Source organism: Oncorhynchus mykiss, chromosome 27 (assembly GCF_013265735.2).
Source record: "Oncorhynchus mykiss isolate Arlee chromosome 27, USDA_OmykA_1.1, whole genome shotgun sequence".
NCBI classification, from domain to species: Eukaryota; Metazoa; Chordata; class Actinopteri; order Salmoniformes; family Salmonidae; genus Oncorhynchus; species Oncorhynchus mykiss.
The window spans coordinates 46736859-46758094 of record NC_048591.1 but is presented as its reverse complement, the minus strand read 5'-3'; the positions used below and the strand labels follow the sequence as shown (position 1 = coordinate 46758094).

Sequence of the window (21236 nt, the reverse complement as noted above, 5' to 3'; positions counted from 1 at the left end):
GGCCAAACTTTAGATCAACAGGAAGTACGAGTTAACACAGTTCTGATCTGCGGTGGTTTTTGACTCATTATGGTTTATGATTATTTATCTACGTAGCTGTTTCCTTATTTTCTCTGGTTATAATACCATATACTTCAATCTTATAAAAAAATAGATATTCACATGAATGACTCTGATGTAAAGAAATCAAAAAATAAAATCAGAAACGTTGATATCCTCCCCAAAAAACTACTATTTAATTTCATCATGATTAATATTATACGTATTATATGTTAGATAACATCAAATCAATATTGCTAAAAAATAAAAAATAAACAAAAAAAACAAATTGTGTTTTCTAAAAATTAAAAAAAATTAAAAATAAAAAAAAAAGAGAGAAATTAAGAAAATGCATCCAAGTTTATGTTGTTTTCTTTAATCCTCTGAAAACAACAAACTGGTCTGATACCAACGGGAGAAAAAAAAAACATCTGTTGTTACTATGACAACACGTCATGTGGTAGGTACTGGGACTTTTAAAACACACCCAAAACACCAGTAGGGCTTGTACAATCTGAAAATACGCAGTTCTATAAAAATGGATAACAAAACCAAGACACATTCAGTCGAGGTTTCCTCTTTCACTTAAGGTGCAAAATGAAGTAGTGAAAAAACAACACACACAAAAAACACAAGAGAATATGGATAGTAAGCGAAGTACATGTTTTGTTGAACAACAACAACAACAACAACATATTCTGCATGATTGTGAATACAAGCTACAGTATAAACTATATGATAGTAAAAATAATTAGAATTATTCATCATCATCATCATTGTGTTAGTTTGGTTTTATGTGTTTTATTTTCCCCTAAACTCTACTTCTGAGCGATTAACTTCTCCAACAACTAACATGTCCCTTGTGTCTTCACTATACAAAAATATACTACCATTTCTCCAGTCCACTTCTGCGTCCCTACGCCCCTCTGAACATCAACAAAATTAGAAAGTGCTAAATGAACATTCTATAATGCAAACAAGAATTGGATATATATTCTTCCTGTCTATTTAACCCTTTATATAAACGACAGAAGGTGTGGTGGCCACTTCCCCCTTCCTAGGTATCTCTGTGGTACACCTGAAATCTGACCTCCCCCCACCCCCTCGCCCAGCTACTTCCTAACTGTTGCTGTGTTCACATGCTAATCGGAGTTATCGGATGGTCCTAGTTCACAGTTGGAAATTTCACTTGAATGACCTTCAAGTCAGAATTACAAGCGGGGAAACTCTGAGAAAATGATGTTACTCGAATTGAGAGGTTTCACCACTGACCTTAAAACCTTTTCCAACCAAAACAAATGACAAACAAATTTGTTTCTGACAGTTAACAACCGTATCAATTTGGATAAATGTAGCTAGTCTGACCGTATTTGTCAACCTTAAGCTAGCTAACTTTATTATAAGCGACGTTAGCAAGCCTATCAAAGCTAGCTTGAATCTTATTGATCCTGTCAGACGTACCATTTCCCAGCTTCCCATTTCCCACGAGCACGTCGTGAAGCCAGCATGTTTAACTGTGGCACACCTACACCTGTGTATCGTGCATTTCTGTGCAAAACACTGGCCAAATCAGATCCCAGGTCCTAACAGCACATATTCTATATAATATAAACCTATATACTAACGTAGTTTCATACCGGAACCCTTTTAACCACCGATGTAAATAAATGAATAATCTATACATATATATGTTTGGACACGTACATGGTGAGTGAACTTTTTCTTTTAACTGTAAAACCCTGCTCCTTCATTATCCATTCTGTACAGGTTAACCAATCACAATGAAGTATAGAGCCTCACAGTGGAGATGTCACAATGCCAATACCCATAACACCTAGCGGTCAAACAGGGAAACGGTTCCAATAGTTTTTCCACTGTTCATTTTTTCCCACATAGGGGATTTTTTTTAGAAACACTTAAAATGAAGGGCTGTGTTTTGTGTAGGCTTAGCCTGGCGGGACATTTCTGATAACCCTGTAAATTTCTCTAGGACTTTTATCAATATATTTTGGCTCCATTTTACTCTCAGATGTGAAAATGCTAAATAGCATCCATGTAGACAAAATCCCAGCAAGCTCCGGCACGTCATCTCTAGCTGACACCTTAGCTAACAGGTGTTTTGTGTCAACTTAAAAAACTGGCACAAGACAGTTGTCAGAATAGTCCATTTATTATTATTATTTTTGCCAATTTATTCATTACTCCATTGAGCTAACAATAGATCGTTAATTCGATTCGGCAGTCTCGTCCAGATCATCATGGTATTTGTAGTTCTTTATGATAGCCACATTAGCAGCTAATTAGCATTTAAGTTTTGCAGGGTAAATACGGGTGAATATATTGACGAAAGTCACTTTGTCTGAAAGAGATTTTATCAAAACGCCACAACAGGGCAAGCCTCCACGCAAACACAGCCCTTATTTTTAAGTGTTTCTAAAAATCCACTATGTGGAAAAAAAAACAATTGGAACCATTTCCCTGTTCGACCTCTAGGTGTTATGGGTATTATGACTCATAATGTGGTACTCTACTCTGTGCAGGGTAACGAAACACAGCGGTGTCTTCTTGTTAAACATTGAGAGGCTTCTGTAAAGGGAGGTTAGGGAGGGGGAAGACAGGAAGCTATCATTTCCTCTGGACTTCCTGCCTCCTGGACTCCCTCACCGGTGCTAATCATAATCACCCAGAGGTGACAACAGAAATAAACTACAACATCAACAGGAAATTAAAGCTGTAACCCTGCAGCTTGGAGGAGAAGGAAGGGAGGAACTGGGGAGGAGGAGACGGAGGAGAAGAACAAGGGAGATACAAGCTCACTTGATAACAAAGTACTGGATGATGAAAGCGATGAGGATGGAGATGACTGCACAGAGCATGATGATGAGAGCAGCCCACTGCTCATCTGTTAAGGGCCTGGCGGGGTCAGCTCCAGCCCGGGGGCCCACACTGCTCACACTGCCCGCTGACAGCTCACTGCGCTGGGGGGAGAGCGTCACCGTGGGGCTGTAGGGACCACTCAGCTCTGGAGCATCCTGGCACTGGCGGATGGCACACACCCTGAAGCGGTACTCACTGTTGGGCTGCAGGCCGGGCATCTGGTAGGACGTAGCAGAACCTTTATACACCTGGACGAGAGAGAGGGAGAGAGAGAGGTTAGAATACACCTGGTACAAGATGGAAGAGCCTTTTTACACCTGGAGAAGAGAGACAGCGAGAGAGAGGGAGGGAGGGAGAGAGAGGAGACCGCGAGAGAGAGGGAGGGAGAGAGGAGACGTCGAGAGAGAGGAGACAGCGAGAGAGAGAGAGGAGACAGCGAGAGAGAGGGAGGGAGAGAGGAGACAGCGAGAGAGGGAGGGAGAGAGCGAGAGAGAGAGAGGAGACAGCGCGAGAGAGAGGGAGGGGGAGAGAGGAGAGAGGGAGGGAGAGGAGACAGCGCAAGAGGGAGGGAGAGAGCGAGAGAGAGAGGAGAGAGGGAGGGAGGGAGAGAGCGAGGAGACAGCGTGAGAGAGGGAGGGAGAGAGGAGGGAGGGAGAGAGAGGAGACAGCGTGAGAGAGGGAGGGAGAGAGGAGGGAGGGAGAGAGAGAGAGGAGACAGCGAGAGACAGAGGGAGAGAAAGGAGACAGCGAGAGAGAGAGGGAGAGAGAGAGGGAGAGAGAGGAGACAGAGAGAGAGGGAGGGAGAGAGAGAGAGGAGACAGCGAAAAGAAAAGGACAATCAGTGAAGAACAAACACCATTGTAAATACAATCCATATTATATATTTTCCCTTTTGTAATTTAACTATTTGCCCATCATTACAACACTGTATACAGACATAATATGACATTTGTAGTGTAATGATTACTGTTAATTTTTATGGTTTATTATCTATTTCACTTGCTTTGGAAATGTTAACATATGTTTCCCATGTCAATAAAGCCCTTTGAATTGAATTGATACAGGAAAGAGAGAGGTAGAGAGGAAAGGGAGGTGAATACACAGGAAGGAAGTAGGAGGGAGACAGAACACATGGTCTGCCTCAGTAGCTTGGAGGCCTGTGATTGGATAGAGTGATGAAAGGACAAAAGCTCTGTGTTAAATGGCAGACACATACAGCTTCCTTATTTAATTTGGTTGTCATATAACAGGCAGATTAGCGTCAGCCAGCCAGCCTCTGAGCCCACCATTACCATAGCCATTACTGTTGTGGCTTTTCAACCTCTGCCATATTGTGGATTCGGATCCATCTATCTAATAGAACTCGGAGGGTTTTCTTTAATGGAACCTTCTCTGTAATGGTGTACCACAGGGCAGCTCTCTTGGCCCTCTACTCTTTTCTATTCTTTTTTTTTTTACCAATGACCTGCCACTGGCATTAAACAAAGCTTGTGTGTCCATGTATGCTGATGATTCAACCCTATACGTGTCAGCCACCACAGCTAGTGAAATCACTGAAACCCTTAACAAAGAGTTGCAGTTTGTTTTGGAATGCGTGGCCAGTAATAAACTGGTCCTGAACATCTCTAAAACTAAGAGCATTGTATTTGGTACAAATCATTCCCTAAGTTCTAGACCTCAGCTGAACCTGGTAATGAATGGTGTGGCTGTTGAACAAGTTGAGGAAACTAAATGACTTGGTGTTACCTTAGATTGCAAACTGTCATGGTCAAAACATACAGATTCAATGGCTGTCAACCAGGCAAAGGGTGGCTATTTGAAGAATATAAAATATATTTTTGTGTAACACTTTTTTCTGGTTACTACATGATTCCATATATGTTATTTCATAGTTTTGATGTCTTATCTATTATTCTACAATGTAGAAAATAGTAAAAAATAAAGAAAAACCCTTGAATGAGTAGGTGTTCTAAACTTTAGACCGGTACTGTATATGTAGCCGATAGACAAATACTAGAGGCCTTCACGGATCCACCTGTACTCCAATACCCGAGACCCAATCCGGGACCCGAGCGGGTCCAGATCCACGGGTCTGGGTCAGATCTGACATGATTGTCACGGGCCTCGGGTATGTCTGAATTTTAACGGACTTGTCTGGAAGTTGCCCACTCAGATCCCCCAACACCACTGCTGCTGCAATAGAGGAAATGCTACCATTTATGTTCTTGCTTTTCAGGACAGTGGAGCGCGTAGCCTGTTGGCCAATCATGAGTCATCAAAGCGGCAACAGGCTACAGTCAGACTCGCTCCGTGTGTGGCAAAAGTTAGGAGATATCTAACCAATGGAAGACGGAATTAAAAGTTAAAGAGAGAAGGATGGGCTACAATGACTAAGAGACAACAGGAAGGCTGCAACTTCATATTCTGGATGGAGTTGTTGTTTGTAACTGTAGGACGCACGACAGCCTCAATTAGCCTAGCAAGCTAACGCTAGCTAGCTGAACTTCTCCTGGTTTCATGCAGTCAAGACAGGTACTACGGAATCATATTGATGATAAATAACCTAGCTATGGCAGCTATTAGTCTACTAAAGCTGGAGTTGGCTTGGTCGGTTGAGGTCTCTCGCCTCTCTCTCCCTCCTCCCCGTGTCACTCACAGTACGGCCCCTCCCCGCCTGCTAGAGCCCCGCCTCTCTCCCTTCCTCTCGCGGTTTATCAGCTCTGGTTAATAAAGTAGCACAAAAAAACAGACTTTTCTGCTGCTTCCCCCACACAGATCGGACCGGGTCTGGACGCAACGGGTCTCTATGTAAAAAAAAAAAAAATTATTTATGCATATCGGGTCCGGGTGGGAAAGCCCCAGGTCCATTTTAGAACGGATCCAACTTTTACACCCATGAAAACCTCCAATGCACACATAAACCACTGCATGTTCATATTTTTAGGTTGGCCTGCTAAGAGTTACTGCTGAGTCCACCATTACCCCAGGTTGGCCTGCTAAGAGTTACTGCTGAGTCCACCATTACCCCAGGTTGGCCTGCTAAGAGATACTGCTGAGCCCACCACTATCCCAGGTTGGCCTGCTAAGAGTTACTGCTGAGCCCACCACTATCCCAGGTTGGCCTGCTAAGAGATACTGCTGAGCCCACCACTATCCCAGGTTGGCCTGCTAAGAGTTACTGCTGAGCCCACCACTATCCCAGGTTGGCCTGCTAAGAGATACTGCTGAGCCCACCATTACCCCAGGTTGGCCTGCTAAGAGTTACCGATGAGCCCACCACTACCCCAGGTTGGCCTGCTAAGAGTTACTGCTAAGCCCACCATTACCCCAGGTTGGCCTGCTAAGAGTTACCGATGATCCCACCACTACCCCAAGTTGGCCTGCTAAGAGTTACTGCTGAGCCCACCACTATCCCAGGTTGGCCTGCTAAGAGTTACTGCTGAGCCCACCACTATCCCAGGTTGGCCTGCTAAGAGATACTGCTGAGCCCACCACTATCCCAGGTTGGCCTGCTAAGAGTTACTGCTGAGCCCACCACTATCCCAGGTTGGCCTGCTAAGAGATACTGCTGAGCCCACCATTACCCCAGGTTGGCCTGCTAAGAGTTACCGATGAGCCCACCACTACCCCAGGTTGGCCTGCTAAGAGTTACTGCTAAGCCCACCATTACCCCAGGTTGGCCTGCTAAGAGTTACCGATGATCCCACCACTACCCCAAGTTGGCCTGCTAAGAGTTACTGCTAAGCCCACCATTACCCCAGGTTGGCCTGCTAAGAGTTACTGCTGAGCCCACCACTACCCCAGGTTGGCCTGCTAAGAGTTACTGCTGAGAGGGATGGAGAGGGAGGCTAGACACCTGGGGTCTCCTCAGGGATCAACATCAGTCATCATAACGATGCATTTAGACAGAGGAATCACCACTCGGCCTGATAAAGATCTCCTACAGCTGCGCTAACTGGCACAACGGATAACCTCCATCTATTTTGTCGCTGATTTGCATAATGTAGTTGTACAGCAGAGTGGTCACCAACATTTTCTGAGTCAAGAACACTTCCTGATGCAAGCCAAGATCTACCGCTTGGATTTCTTATTTCATTTTTTTTTTTTTAAACGTGACTTAAAACCGTAAGCCTATTGCAACATTAAGCTATTAAACACAGTTCTGTAGCAGTGAGGTTTGTGCAGTAGGCTATAAGACCAGTACATTATCACTGCATATCGGCTACGCTTGAATTGCCCTGCCAATGGAGTTCTTCATAGATCATTTTGAAATTATGTAAATGTTTTGGGATATGATCACACTGGTAATAGATAATTTGTTGATGGTCAGTCTGAGGTGAGGGAGCAGGGGTGACCTGACTCGCTGTCCCCCCGCTCTCTCACCTGACTCTCTGTCCCTCTGCTCTCTCACCTGACTCTCTGCTCTCTCACCTGACTCTCTGCTCTCTCACCTGACTCTCTGTCCCTCTGCTCTCTCACCTGACGCTCCACTCTCTCACCTGACTCTCTGTCCCTCTGCTCTCTCACCTGACTCTCTGTCCCTCTGCTCTCTCACCTGACTCTCTGTCCCTCTGCTCTCTCACCTGACTCTCTGCTCTCTCACCTGACTCTCTGCTCTCTCACCTGACTCTCTGTCCCTCTGCTCTCTCACCTGACTCTCTGCTCTCTCACCTGACTCTCTGCTCTCTCACCTGACTCTCTGTCCCTCCGCTCTCTCACCTGACTCTCTGTCCCCCGCTCTCTCACCTGACTCTCTGTCCCCCCCGCTCTCTCACCTGACTCTCTGTCCCCCCGCTCTCTCACCTGACTCTTTGTCCCTCTGCTCTCTCACCTGACTCAGTCTTCCAGCTGATGGTGAAACTCAAGTCACACTGCATTATTTTTTGCCTCATGTACCAATTCATGTTGTTACTCCTTTGACCAGAGAAAGTGAAATAACAATTTAAAAACAAGACACAAGCTACTAATAATAGGAACTTATAACGTATAAATACACTGTTACTGATAAGAGCTGCAGTGCCGGTTGTAGCGTGAGTGGAAGTAGGGTGAACGAACATTTTATGGTTTACAAAAGTGCAGTAGCAGTGTGTTGGTAAAATAATTGGGGAAGCAAAGGCAGGAAAAAAAACAAACATATTACAAACAAAGTTCTCGGTTGTGGCAGAATAAATTCAACCACACCTTTGTTTTATCACAAAACTAGAAGAGCCACTCCTGTCCGGTGGAGTCCACAAAACATATTAGATGTAACCAACAGTTACATGACCTACAGCAGGGTCAAGCAAGGTCATGTGTCTGACATGTTCGCACCACTAAACTACTATTGATTTAGAACTACAGAGAGTTACCGCAAGTCACAAATAAACCAGGAGCTGCCTCCACTATTCCAGCACCATTTCCAACATCGTCAAATCACCTCCGCTTAGTCTAATACAGTGACAACTGAAAGATACCAAAAACTATTTAGTCCAATCAACGCAAGTTAAACATGATGTGGCTGATTCTGATTTCTCTTGTGTGTGTGTGTGTGTGCGCTTTCGAAACATGGTGTTTCTCTACAAGCAGGGTGAGTCAACAACGCCCTCCTCCTCTCTTTCATGTTGATGAAACAGTCCATCACTGTCACACAGTACGTGATTTTAGTACGTTTTGTTGTCCCAGGATACCTGGCTAAAATGCCTGCTCGCTAGCCTAACTTCCATTCATGGGCAACGTTAGGTAGTTAAACATCAGCCTTCTACAGGTCTCTCGGGCTGCTGGGAAGGCCGGAGTAGTTCTACCTTCAGGAATGCCTTAGAGATCAACCAGCTGTCGGTGACCTGCCGGTCGGTGACCACTGTTGTACAGCGATGACTAAAGACGGTGATGTGAATTCAATGACAAGCCAACGTTGTACGACTTCGGTGAGGTGCTACCCATTGACAGAAGCTGTGGTGAGTTTCCACCCCCCACATCCAGTGTTACATAAATCACATCCCTTCTCATTCTTCTTACCTGTTTGTACTCAGAGTTACCCATCATGCTTTGCACCGTGTAGATGATGGGGTCTCCCTTCATGGGCAGCAGGGGCTCCCAGCTCACCTCACAGACTGAAGACATGTCCTCCACACGCTCCACTCTGGGAGCTACAGAGAGAGAGTACAACACGCTCAAAGATTGAAAGGCTGAAAGGTGAGGACAGTGAGGCTGAAAGGTGAGGACAGTGAAGCTGAGGACAGTGAGGCTGAAAGGTGAGGACAGTGAAGCTGAGGACAGTGAGGCTGAAAGGTGAGGACAGTGAGGCTGAGGACAGTGAGGCTGAAAGGTGAGGACAGTGAAGCTGAGGACAGTGAGGCTGAAAGGTGAGGACAGTGAAGCTGAGGACAGTGAAGCTGAAAGGTGAGGACAGTGAAGCTGAGGACAATGAGGCTGAAAGGTGAGGACAGTGAGGCTGAAAGGTGAGGACAGTGAGGCTGAAAGGTGAGGACAGTGAAGCTGAGTACAGTGAGGACAGTGAGGCTGAAAGGTGAGGACAGTGAGGCTGAAAGGTGAGGACAGTGAGGCTGAATGCTGAGGACAGTGAATCTGAAAGGTGAGGACAGTGAAGCTGAGGACAGTGAGGCTGAAAGGTGAGGACAATGAAGCTGAGGACAGTGAGGCTGAAAGGTGAGGACAGTGAAGCTGAGGACAGTGAGGCTGAAAGGTGAGGACAGTGAAGCTGAGGACAGTGAAGCTGAGGACAGTGAGGCTGAAAGGTGAGGACAGTGAAGCTGAGGACAGTGAAGCTGAGGACAGTGAGGCTGAAAGGTGAGGACAGTGAAGCTGAGGACAGTGAGGCTGAAAGGTGAGGACAGTGAGGCTGAAAGGTGAGGTCAGTGAGGCTGAGGACAGTGAGGCTGAAAGGTGAGGACAGTGAGGCTGAAAGGTGAGGACAATGAAGCTGAGGACAGTGAGGCTGAAAGGTGAGGACAGTGAAGCTGAGGACAGTGAGGCTGAAAGGTGAGGACAGTGAAGCTGAGGACAGTGAGGCTGAGAGGTGAGGACAGTGAGGCTGAAAGGTGAGGACAGTGAGGCTGAAAGGTGAGGACAATGAAGCTGAGGACAGTGAGGCTGAAAGGTGAGGACAGTGAAGCTGAGGACAGTGAGGCTGAAAGGTGAGGACAGTGAAGCTGAGGACAGTGAAGCTGAGGACAGTGAGGCTGAAAGGTGAGGACAGTGAAGCTGAGGACAGTGAGGCTGAAAGGTGAGGACAGTGAAGCTGAGGACAGTGAGGCTGAAAGGTGAGGACAGTGAGGCTGAAAGGTGAGGACAGTGAGGCTGAGGACAGTGAGGCTGAAAGGTGAGGACAGTGAGGCTGAGGACAGTGAGGCTGAAAGGTGAGGACAGTGAGGCTGAAAGGTGAGGACAGTGAAGCTGAGGACAGTGAGGCTGAAAGGTGAGGACAGTGAAGCTGAGGACAGTGAGGCTGAAAGGTGAGGACAGTGAAGCTGAGGACAGTGAGGCTGAAAGGTGAGGACAGTGAAGCTGAGGACAGTGAGGCTGAAAGGTGAGGACAGTGAGGCTGAGGACAGTGAGGCTGAAAGGTGAGGACAGTGAGGCTGAAAGGTGAGGACAATGAAGCTGAGGACAGTGAGGCTGAAAGGTGAGGACAGTGAAGCTGAGGACAGTGAGGCTGAAAGGTGAGGACAGTGAAGCTGAGGACAGTGAGGCTGAAAGGTGAGGACAGTGAGGCTGAAAGGTGAGGACAGTGAGGCTGAAAGGTGAGGACAGTGAAGCTGAGGACAGTGAGGCTGAAAGGTGAGGACAGTGAGGCTGAGGACAGTGAGGCTGAAAGGTGAGGACAGTGAAGCTGAGGACAGTGAGGCTGAAAGGTGAGGACAGTGAAGCTGAGGACAGTGAAGCTGAAAGGTGAGGACAGTGAAGCTGAGGACAATGAGGCTGAAAGGTGAGGACAGTGAGGCTGAAAGGTGAGGACAATGAAGCTGAGGACAGTGAGGCTGAAAGGTGAGGACAGTGAAGCTGAGGACAGTGAGGCTGAAAGGTGAGGACAGTGAGGCTGAAAGGTGAGGACAGTGAGGCTGAAAGGTGAGGACAATGAAGCTGAGGACAGTGAGGCTGAAAGGTGAGGACAGTGAAGCTGAGGACAGTGAGGCTGAAAGGTGAGGACAGTGAGGCTGAAAGGTGAGGACAGTGAGGCTGAAAGGTGAGGACAGTGAGGCTGAAAGGTGAGGACAGTGAGGCTGAAAGGTGAGGACAGTGAAGCTGAGTACAGTGAGGACAGTGAGGCTGAAAGGTGAGGACAGTGAGGCTGAAAGGTGAGGACAGTGAGGCTGAATGCTGAGGACAGTGAATCTGAAAGGTGAGGACAGTGAAGCTGAGGACAGTGAGGCTGAAAGGTGAGGACAATGAAGCTGAGGACAGTGAGGCTGAAAGGTGAGGACAGTGAAGCTGAGGACAGTGAGGCTGAAAGGTGAGGACAGTGAAGCTGAGGACAGTGAAGCTGAGGACAGTGAGGCTGAAAGGTGAGGACAGTGAAGCTGAGGACAGTGAAGCTGAGGACAGTGAGGCTGAAAGGTGAGGACAGTGAAGCTGAGGACAGTGAGGCTGAAAGGTGAGGACAGTGAGGCTGAAAGGTGAGGTCAGTGAGGCTGAGGACAGTGAGGCTGAAAGGTGAGGACAGTGAGGCTGAAAGGTGAGGACAATGAAGCTGAGGACAGTGAGGCTGAAAGGTGAGGACAGTGAAGCTGAGGACAGTGAGGCTGAAAGGTGAGGACAGTGAAGCTGAGGACAGTGAGGCTGAAAGGTGAGGACAGTGAGGCTGAAAGGTGAGGACAGTGAGGCTGAAAGGTGAGGACAATGAAGCTGAGGACAGTGAGGCTGAAAGGTGAGGACAGTGAAGCTGAGGACAGTGAGGCTGAAAGGTGAGGACAGTGAAGCTGAGGACAGTGAAGCTGAGGACAGTGAGGCTGAAAGGTGAGGACAGTGAAGCTGAGGACAGTGAGGCTGAAAGGTGAGGACAGTGAAGCTGAGGACAGTGAGGCTGAAAGGTGAGGACAGTGAGGCTGAAAGGTGAGGACAGTGAGGCTGAGGACAGTGAGGCTGAAAGGTGAGGACAGTGAGGCTGAGGACAGTGAGGCTGAAAGGTGAGGACAGTGAGGCTGAAAGGTGAGGACAGTGAAGCTGAGGACAGTGAGGCTGAAAGGTGAGGACAGTGAAGCTGAGGACAGTGAGGCTGAAAGGTGAGGACAGTGAAGCTGAGGACAGTGAGGCTGAAAGGTGAGGACAGTGAAGCTGAGGACCGTGAGGCTGAAAGGTGAGGACAGTGAGGCTGAGGACAGTGAGGCTGAAAGGTGAGGACAGTGAGGCTGAAAGGTGAGGACAATGAAGCTGAGGACAGTGAGGCTGAAAGGTGAGGACAGTGAAGCTGAGGACAGTGAGGCTGAAAGGTGAGGACAGTGAAGCTGAGGACAGTGAGGCTGAAAGGTGAGGACAGTGAAGCTGAGGACAGTGAGGCTGAAAGGTGAGGACAGTGAAGCTGAGGACAGTGAGGCTGAAAGGTGAGGACAGTGAAGCTGAGGACAGTGAGGCTGAAAGGTGAGGACAGTGAGGCTGAGGACAGTGAGGCTGAGGACAGTGAGGCTGAAAGGTGAGGACAGTGAGGCTGAGGACAGTGAAGCTGAAAGGTGAGTCAGGAAAAAGGTGAGAGGATGGGAGAGAACGGGACAGGAAGTGAGGTGAGAGGACGTGTGGAGGATAGAGGGGCTGAAAAGAGAGACGTACCTTTAATAGGGGCGGGCGGCGAGCGGGGGGTGGTGAAGGTGTAAACCGTGGAGAAGGGACCTTGGCCCGCCTCGTTGAAGGCCTGGATGCGGAACATGTACGAGGTACACTCATTGAGTCGCTGGACTTTGTGAGTGTGGCAGGGCCCTCTGTACAAGGAGACAAACCTGCAGAGGAGAGAGGGGACGGCAGGGGAGAGAGGGGACGGCAGGGGAGAGAGGGGACGGCAGGGGAGAGAGGGGACGGCAGGGGAGAGAGGGGACGGCAGGGAGAGAGGGGACAGCAGGGGAGAGAGGGGACGACAAGGAGAGAGGGGACGACAAGGAGAGAGGGGACGACAGGGGAGAGGGGACGGCAGGGGAGAGAGGGGACGACAAGGAGAGAGGTATGAAACAGGTCGTCTGCCAGTCTCCTTATTTGAACATGAAAAAAGCGGCACCATATCAACACCTTTCTGAACCATATCAACACCTTTCTGAACCATATCAACACCTTTCTGCACCATATCAACACCTTTCTGCACCATATCAACACCTTTCTGTCTGTCTGCCCCATATCAACACCTTTCTGTCTGTCTGCCCCATATCAACACCTTTATGTCTGTCTGCACCATATCAACACCTTTCTGTCTGTCTGAACCATATCAACACCTTTCTGCACCATATCAACACCTTTCTGTCTGTCTGCACCATATCAACACCTTTCTGCACCATATCAACACCTTTCTGCACCATATCAACACCTTTCTGCACCATATCAACACCTTTCTGAACCATATCAACACCTTTCTGAACCATATCAACACCTTTCTGCACCATATCAACACCTTTCTGCACCATATCAACACCTTTCTGTCTGTCTGCCCCATATCAACACCTTTCTGTCTGTCTGCACCATATCAACACCTTTATGTCTGTCTGCACCATATCAACACCTTTCTGTCTGTCTGAACCATATCAACACCTTTCTGCACCATATCAACACCTTTCTGTCTGTCTGCACCATATCAACACCTTTCTGCACCATATCAACACCTTTCTGCACCATATCAACACCTTTCTGCACCATATCAACACCTTTCTGTCTGTCTGAACCATATCAACACCTTTCTGAACCATATCAACACCTTTCTTCACCATATCAACACCTTTCTGCCCCATATCAACACCTTTCTGAACCATATCAACACCTTTCTGCACCATATCAACACCTTTCTGCCCCATATCAACACCTTTCTGCACCATATCAACACCTTTCTGCACCATATCAACACCTTTCTGCACCATATCAACACCTTTCTGAACCATATCAACACCTTTCTGAACCATATCAACACCTTTCTGCACCATATCAACACCTTTCTGCACCATATCAACACCTTTCTGTCTGTCTGCCCCATATCAACACCTTTCTGTCTGTCTGCCCCATATCAACACCTTTCTGTCTGTCTGCACCATATCAACACCTTTCTGTCTGTCTGCACCATATCAACACCTTTCGGTCTGTCTGCACCATATAAACACCTTTATGTCTGTCTGCACCATATCAACACCTTTCTGTCTGTCTGAACCATATCAACACCTTTCTGCACCATATCAACACCTTTCTGTCTGTCTGAACCATATCAACACATTTCTGCACCATATCAACACCTTTCCACACCATATCAACACCTTTCTGCACCATATCAACACCTTTCTGTCTGTCTGCACCATATCAACATCTTTTTGTCTGTCTGCACCATATCAACACCTTTCTGTCTGTCTGAACCATATCAACACCTTTCTGCACCATATCAACACCTTTGTCTGCACCATATCAACACCTTTCTGCACCATATCAACACCTTTCTGCACCATAGCAACACCTTTCTGCACCATAGCAACACCTTTCTGTCTGTCTGAACCATATCAACACCTTTCTGCACCATATCAACACCTTTGTCTGTCTGCACCATATCAACACCTTTCTGCACCATATCAACACCTTTCTGCACCATAGCAACACCTTTCTGCACCATATCAACACCTTTCTGCACCATATCAACACCTTTCTGCACCATATCAACACCTTTCTGCACCATATCAACACCTTTCTGTCTGTCTGCACCATATCAACACCTTTCTGCACCATCTCAACACCTTTTCTGTCTGCACCATATCAACACCTTTCTGAACCATATCAACACCTTTCTGCACCATAAAACCATATATTTCCATCCAGAGATTCCAGGCTAATGATCCTGTAGGGTTTTACCAGGCTACCAACCTGCCTCTTGTCCTCTGTCTACAGCTGGTACTAATGATACTGTAGGGTTTTACCAGGCTACCAACCTGCCTCTCTTGTCCTCTGTCTACAGCTGGTACTAATGATCCTGTAGGGTTTTACCAGGCTACCAACCTGCCTCTATTGTCCTCTGTCTACAGCTGGTACTAATGATACTGTAGGGTTTTACCAGGCTCCCAACCTGCCTCTCTTGTCCTCCATCTACAGCTGGTACTAATGATACTGTAGGGTTTTACCAGGCTACCAACCTGCCTCTCTTGTCCTCTGTCTACAGCTGGTACTAATGATCCTGTAGGGTTTTACCAGGCTACCAACCTGCCTCTCTTGTCCTCTGTCTACAGCTGGTACTAATGATCCTGTAGGGTTTTATCAGGCTACCAACCTGCCTCTTGTCCTCCGTCTACAGCTGGTACTAATGATCCTGTAGGGTTTTACCAGGCTACCAACCTGCCTCTCTTGTCCTCTGTCTACAGCTGGTACTAATGATCCTGTAGGGTTTTACCAGGCTACCAACCTGCCTCTCTTGTCCTCTGTCTACAGCTGGTACTAATGATACTGTAGGGTTTTACCAGGCTACCAACCTGCCTCTCTTGTCCTCTGTCTACTAATGATACTGTAGGGTTTTACCAGGCTACCAACCTGCCTCTCTTGCCCTCTGTCTACAGCTGGTACTAATGATACTGTAGGGTTTTACCAGGCTACCAACCTGCCTCTCTTGTCCTCTGTCTACAGCTGGTACTAATGATCCTGTAGGGTTTTACCAGGCTACCAACCTGCCTCTCTTGTCCTCTGTCTACAGCTGGTACTAATGATACTGTAGGGTTTTACCAGGCTACCAACCTGCCTCTCTTGTCCTCTGTCTACAGCTGGTACTAATGATCCTGTAGGGTTTACCAGGCTACCAACCTGCCTCTCTTGTCCTCCATCTACAGCTGGTACTAATGATCCTGTAGGGTTTTACCAGGCTACCAACCTGCCTCTCTTGTCCTCTGTCTACAGCTGGTACTAATGATACTGTAGGGTTTTACCAGGCTACCAACCTGCCTCTCTTGTCCTCTGTCTACAGCTGGTACTAATGATCATGTAGGGTTTTACCAGGCTACCAACCTGCCTCTCTTGTCCTCTGTCTACAGCTGGTACTAATGATCCTGTAGGGTTTTACCAGGCTACCAACCTGCCTCTTGTCCTCCATCTACAGCTGGTACTAATGATCCTGTAGGGTTTTACCAGGCTACCAACCTGCCTCTCTTGTCCTCCGTCTACAGCTGGTACTAATGATACTGTAAGGTTTTACCAGGCTACCAACCTGCCTCTCTTGTCCTCTGTCTACAGCTGGTACTAATGATCCTGTAGGGTTTTACCAGGCTACCAACCTGCCTCTCTTGTCCTCCATCTACAGCTGGTACTAATGATCCTGTAGGGTTTTACCAGGCTACCAACCTGCCTCTCTTGTCCTCCATCTACAGCTGGTACTAATGATACTGTAGGGTTTTACCAGGCTACTAACCTGCCTCTCTTGTCCTCTGTCTACAGCTGGTACTAATGATCCTGTAGGGTTTTACCAGGCTACCAACCTGCCTCTCTTGTCCTCTGTCTACAGCTGGTACTAATGATCCTGTAGGGTTTTACCAGGCTACCAACCTGCCTCTCTTGTCCTCCGTCTACAGCTGGTACTAATGATACTGTAGGGTTTTACCAGGCTACCAACCTGCCTCTCTTGTCCTCCATCTAAAGCTGGTACTAATGATCCTGTAGGGTTTTACCAGGCTACCAACCTGCCTCTCTTGTCCTCCATCTACAGCTGGTACTAATGATCCTGTAGGGTTTTACCAGGCTACCAACCTGCCTCTTGTCCTCCATCTACAGCTGGTACTAATGATACTGTAGGGTTTTACCAGGCTACCAACCTGCCTCTCTTGTCCTCTGTCTACAGCTGGCACTAATGATCCTGTAGGGTTTTATCAGGCTACCAACCTGCCTCTTGTCCTCCGTCTACAGCTGGTACTAATGATCCTGTAGGGTTTTACCAGGCTACCAACCTGCCTCTCTTGTCCTCTGTCTACAGCTGGTACTAATGATACTGTAGGGTTTTACCAGGCTACCAACCTGCCTCTTGTCCTCTGTCTACAGCTGGTACTAATGATCCTGTAGGGTTTTACCAGGCTACCAACCTGCCTCTCTTGTCCTCTGTCTACAGCTGGTACTAATGATCCTGTAGGGTTTTACCAGGCTACCAACCTGCCTCTTGTCCTCTGTCTGCAGCTGGTACTAATGATACTGTAGGGTTTTACCAGGCTACCAACCTGCCTCTCTTGTCCTCTGTCTACTAATGATCCTGTAGGGTTTTACCAGGCTACCAACCTGCCTCTCTTGTCCTCTGTCTACAGCTGGTACTAATGATCCTGTAGGGTTTTACCAGGCTACCAACCTGCCTCTCTTGTCCTCTGTCTACAGCTGGTACTAATGATCCTGTAGGGTTTTACCAGGCTACCAACCTGCCTCTCTTGTCCTCCATCTACAGCTGGTACTAATGATCCTGTAGGGTTTTACCAGGCTACCAACCTGCCTCTCTTGTCCTCCATCTACAGCTGGTACTAATGATCCTGTAGGGTTTTACCAGGCTACCAACCTGCCTCTCTTGTCCTCTGTCTACAGCTGGTACTAATGATCTTGTAGGGTTTTACCAGGCTACCAACCTGCCTCTCTTGTCCTCCATCTACAGCTGGTACTAATGATACTGTAGGGTTTTACCAGGCTACCAACCTGCCTCTTGTCCTCTGTCTACAGCTGGTACTAATGATACTGTAAGGGTTTTACCAGGCTCCCAACCTGCCTCTCTTGTCCTCCATCTACAGCTGGTACTAATGATGCTGTAGGGTTTTACCAGGCTACCAACCTGCCTCTTGTCCTCTGTCTACAGCTGGTACTAATGATCCTGTAGGGTTTTACCAGGCTACCAACCTGCCTCTCTTGTCCTCTGTCTACAGCTGGTACTAATGATCTTGTAGGGTTTTACCAGGCTACCAACCTGCCTCTCTTGTCCTCCGTCTACAGCTGGTACTAATGATACTGTAGGGTTTTACCAGGCTACCAACCTGCCTCTCTTGTCCTCTGTCTACAGCTGGTACTAATGATCCTGTAGGGTTTTACCAGGCTACCAACCTGCCTCTCTTGTCCTCTGTCTACAGCTGGTACTAATGATCCTGTAGGGTTTTACCAGGCTACCAACCTGCCTCTCTTGTCCTCTGTCTACAGCTGGTACTAATGATCCTGTAGGGTTTTACCAGGCTACCAACCTGCCTCTTGTCCTCTGTCTACAGCTGGTACTAATGATCCTGTAGGGTTTTACCAGGCTACCAACCTGCCTCTCTTGTCCTCTGTCTACAGCTGGTACTAATGATCCTGTAGGGTTTTACCAGGCTACCAACCTGCCTCTTGTCCTCTGTCTGCAGCTGGTACTAATGATACTGTAGGGTTTTACCAGGCTACCAACCTGCCTCTCTTGTCCTCTGTCTACTAATGATACTGTAGGGTTTTACCAGGCTACCAACCTGCCTCTCTTGTCCTCTGTCTACAGCTGGTACTAATGATCCTGTAGGGTTTTACCAGGCTACCAACCTGCCTCTCTTGTCCTCTGTCTACAGCTGGTACTAATGATACTGTAGGGTTTTACCAGGCTACCAACCTGCCTCTCTTGTCATCTGTCTACAGCTGGTACTAATGATACTGTAGGGTTTTACCAGGCTACCAACCTGCCTCTTGTCCTCTGTCTACAGCTGGTACTAATGATCCTGTAGGGTTTTACCAGGCTACCAACCTGCCTCTCTTGTCCTCCATCTACAGCTGGTACTAATGATCCTGTAGGGTTTTACCAGGCTACCAACCTGCCTCTCTTGTCCTCCATCTACAGCTGGTACTAATGATCCTGTAGGGTTTTACCAGGCTACCAACCTGCCTCTCTTGTCCTCTGTCTACAGCTGGTACTAATGATCCTGTAGGGTTTTACCAGGCTACCAACCTGCCTCTCTTGTCCTCTGTCTACAGCTGGTACTAATGATACTGTAAGGTTTTACCAGGCTACCAACCTGCCTCTCTTGTCCTCTGTCTACAGCTGGTACTAATGATCCTGTAGGGTTTTACCAGGCTACCAACCTGCCTCTCTTGTCCTCTGTCTACAGCTGGTACTAATGATCCTGTAGGGTTTTACCAGGCTACCAACCTGCCTCTCTTGTCCTCTGTCTACAGCTGGTACTAATGATCCTGTAGGGTTTTACCAGGCTACCAACCTGCCTCTCTTGTCCTCTGTCTACAGCTGGTACTAATGATACTGTAGGGTTTTACCAGGCTACCAACCTGCCTCTCTTGTCCTCTGTCTACAGCTGGTACTAATGATACTGTAGGGTTTTACCAGGCTACCAACCTGCCTCTCTTGTCCTCTGTCTACAGCTGGTACTAATGATCCTGTAGGGTTTTACCAGGCTACCAACCTGCCTCTCTTGTCCTCCATCTACAGCTGGTACTAATGATACTGTAGGGTTTTACCAGGCTACCAACCTGCCTCTCTTGTCCTCCGTCTACAGCTGGTACTAATGATCCTGTAGGGTTTTACCAGGCTACCAACCTGCCTCTCTTGTCCTCTGTCTACAGCTGGTACTAATGATCCTGTAGGGTTTTACCAGGCTACCAACCTGCCTCTCTTGTCCTCCATCTACAGCTGGTACTAATGATCCTGTAGGGTTTTACCAGGCTACCAACCTGCCTCTTGTCCTCCATCTACAGCTGGTACTAATGATCCTGTAGGGTTTTACCAGGCTACCAACCTGCCTCTCTTGTCCTCCATCTACAGCTGGTACTAATGATCCTGTAGGGTTTTACCAGGCTACCAACCTGCCTCTTGTCCTCTGTCTACAGCTGGTACTAATGATACTGTAAGGGTTTTACCAGGCTACCAACCTGCCTCTTGTCCTCTGTCTACAGCTGGTACTAATGATCCTGTAGGGTTTTACCAGGCTACCAACCTGCCTCTCTTGTCCTCCATCTACAGCTGGTACTAATGATCCTGTAGGGTTTTACCAGGCTACCAACCTGCCTCTTGTCCTCTGTCTACAGCTGGTACTAATGATCCTGTAGGGTTTTACCAGGCTACCAACCTGCCTCTCTTGTCCTCTGTCTACAGCTGGTACTAATGATCCTGTAGGGTTTTACCAGGCTACCAACCTGCCTCTCTTGTCCTCTGTCTACAGCTGGTACTAATGATCCTGTAGGGTTTTACCAGGCTACCAACCTGCCTCTCTTGTCCTCTGTCTACAGCTGGTACTAATGATCCTGTAGGGTTTTACCAGGCTACCAACCTGCCTCTCTTGTCCTCTGTCTACAGCTGGTACTAATGATACTGTAAGGGTTTTACCAGGCTACCAACCTGCCTCTCTTGTCCTCTGTCTGCAGCTGGTACTGGAGGGCGTCTGAGGGCGTGGCCTTGGCCGGTCCGTCACCCCACTTCAGCCTGAGGGTCTGGTGGCTGAACGCAGTACACTCTAGCCGGGGGGGCTGGGGAGGGAGAGGTTTGGTCTTCAACTTGAAGGTGTGGCTAAACGGACCTGATCCTAGGTTGTTCAGAGCCTGGATACGAATCCTACAGAGAGAGGAGAGGAAGAAAGAAACATGTAGGGAGGAGAGCCAGAGAGATGGTTTAGAGGTGTGTATGAGGCACAGTGTCTCTGTACCTGGTGTAGTGTGTGTGTGTGTCTGGTGTAGTGTGTGTGTGTGTGTGTGTGTAGTGTGTGTGTGTGTGTAGTGTGTGTGTGTGTGTGTGTGTCTGGTGTAGTGTGTGTGTGTGTGTGTGTGTGTCTAGTGTAGTGTGTGTGTGTCTGGTGTAGTGTGTGTGTGTATGTGTGTGTGTGTGTGTGTGTGTGTGTCTGGTGTAGTGTGTGTGTGTGTGTGTGTCTGGTGTAGTGTGTGTGTGTGTACCTGTAGCTGGTGTCCGGTTGCAGATGCTGAATGATATACTTGGTGACTGGTCCGACAGAGATGGACTGTCTCTCTCCCAGGTCTATGAGGTAGGAGGAGATCTCAGCCCCGTGGTCGCACGGCGGCTCCCAACCAACAGCTACAATAATAACAACAATTAGAATATTATATAGTGCTTCTCAATCCCATTTCAATTCAATTAACTGTTTCCCAGTTACTTTGGGAACGTCTGCAACAACACCTCTCGACACACCACACGGATAAATGTTTTATTAAACCCTTATTTAACCAGCTAAATTTACTGAGAA

The 21236-nt window shown here is 47.7% G+C and overlaps 1 protein-coding gene and 1 long non-coding RNA gene across 8 annotated transcripts in view; both read right to left on the bottom strand.

Annotated features, from left to right (window-relative positions):
* The window catches only part of fndc3a (fibronectin type III domain containing 3A), a 178698-nt gene that overhangs the window by 223 nt on the left and 157239 nt on the right, over positions 1 to 21236 (bottom strand). For all 6 annotated transcript variants that reach the window (XM_036965065.1, XM_036965064.1, XM_036965066.1 and 3 more), the window contains 5 exons: positions 20929 to 21067; positions 20381 to 20593; positions 12676 to 12842; positions 8911 to 9041; positions 1 to 3164 (listed from right to left, as the gene is read on the bottom strand). The exon at positions 1 to 3164 is cut by the window's left edge and continues 223 nt beyond it. In XM_036965065.1, the coding sequence (XP_036820960.1) occupies positions 2853 to 3164; positions 8911 to 9041; positions 12676 to 12842; positions 20381 to 20593; positions 20929 to 21067 (962 nt within the window). In that variant the 3' untranslated portion in view covers positions 1 to 2852. The remainder of the gene's footprint in view (positions 3165 to 8910; positions 9042 to 12675; positions 12843 to 20380; positions 20594 to 20928; positions 21068 to 21236) is intronic.
* LOC118944696 lies at positions 13070 to 15099 on the bottom strand. 2 transcript variants are annotated; one of them, XR_005039994.1, is made up of 3 exons: positions 14614 to 15099; positions 13844 to 14053; positions 13070 to 13522 (listed from the first exon to the last, which is right to left on the bottom strand). It is a non-coding gene; the product is annotated as an uncharacterized LOC118944696 (long non-coding RNA). The 2 variants fall into 2 exon arrangements; XR_005039995.1 differs by having other exon boundaries at positions 14746 to 15099.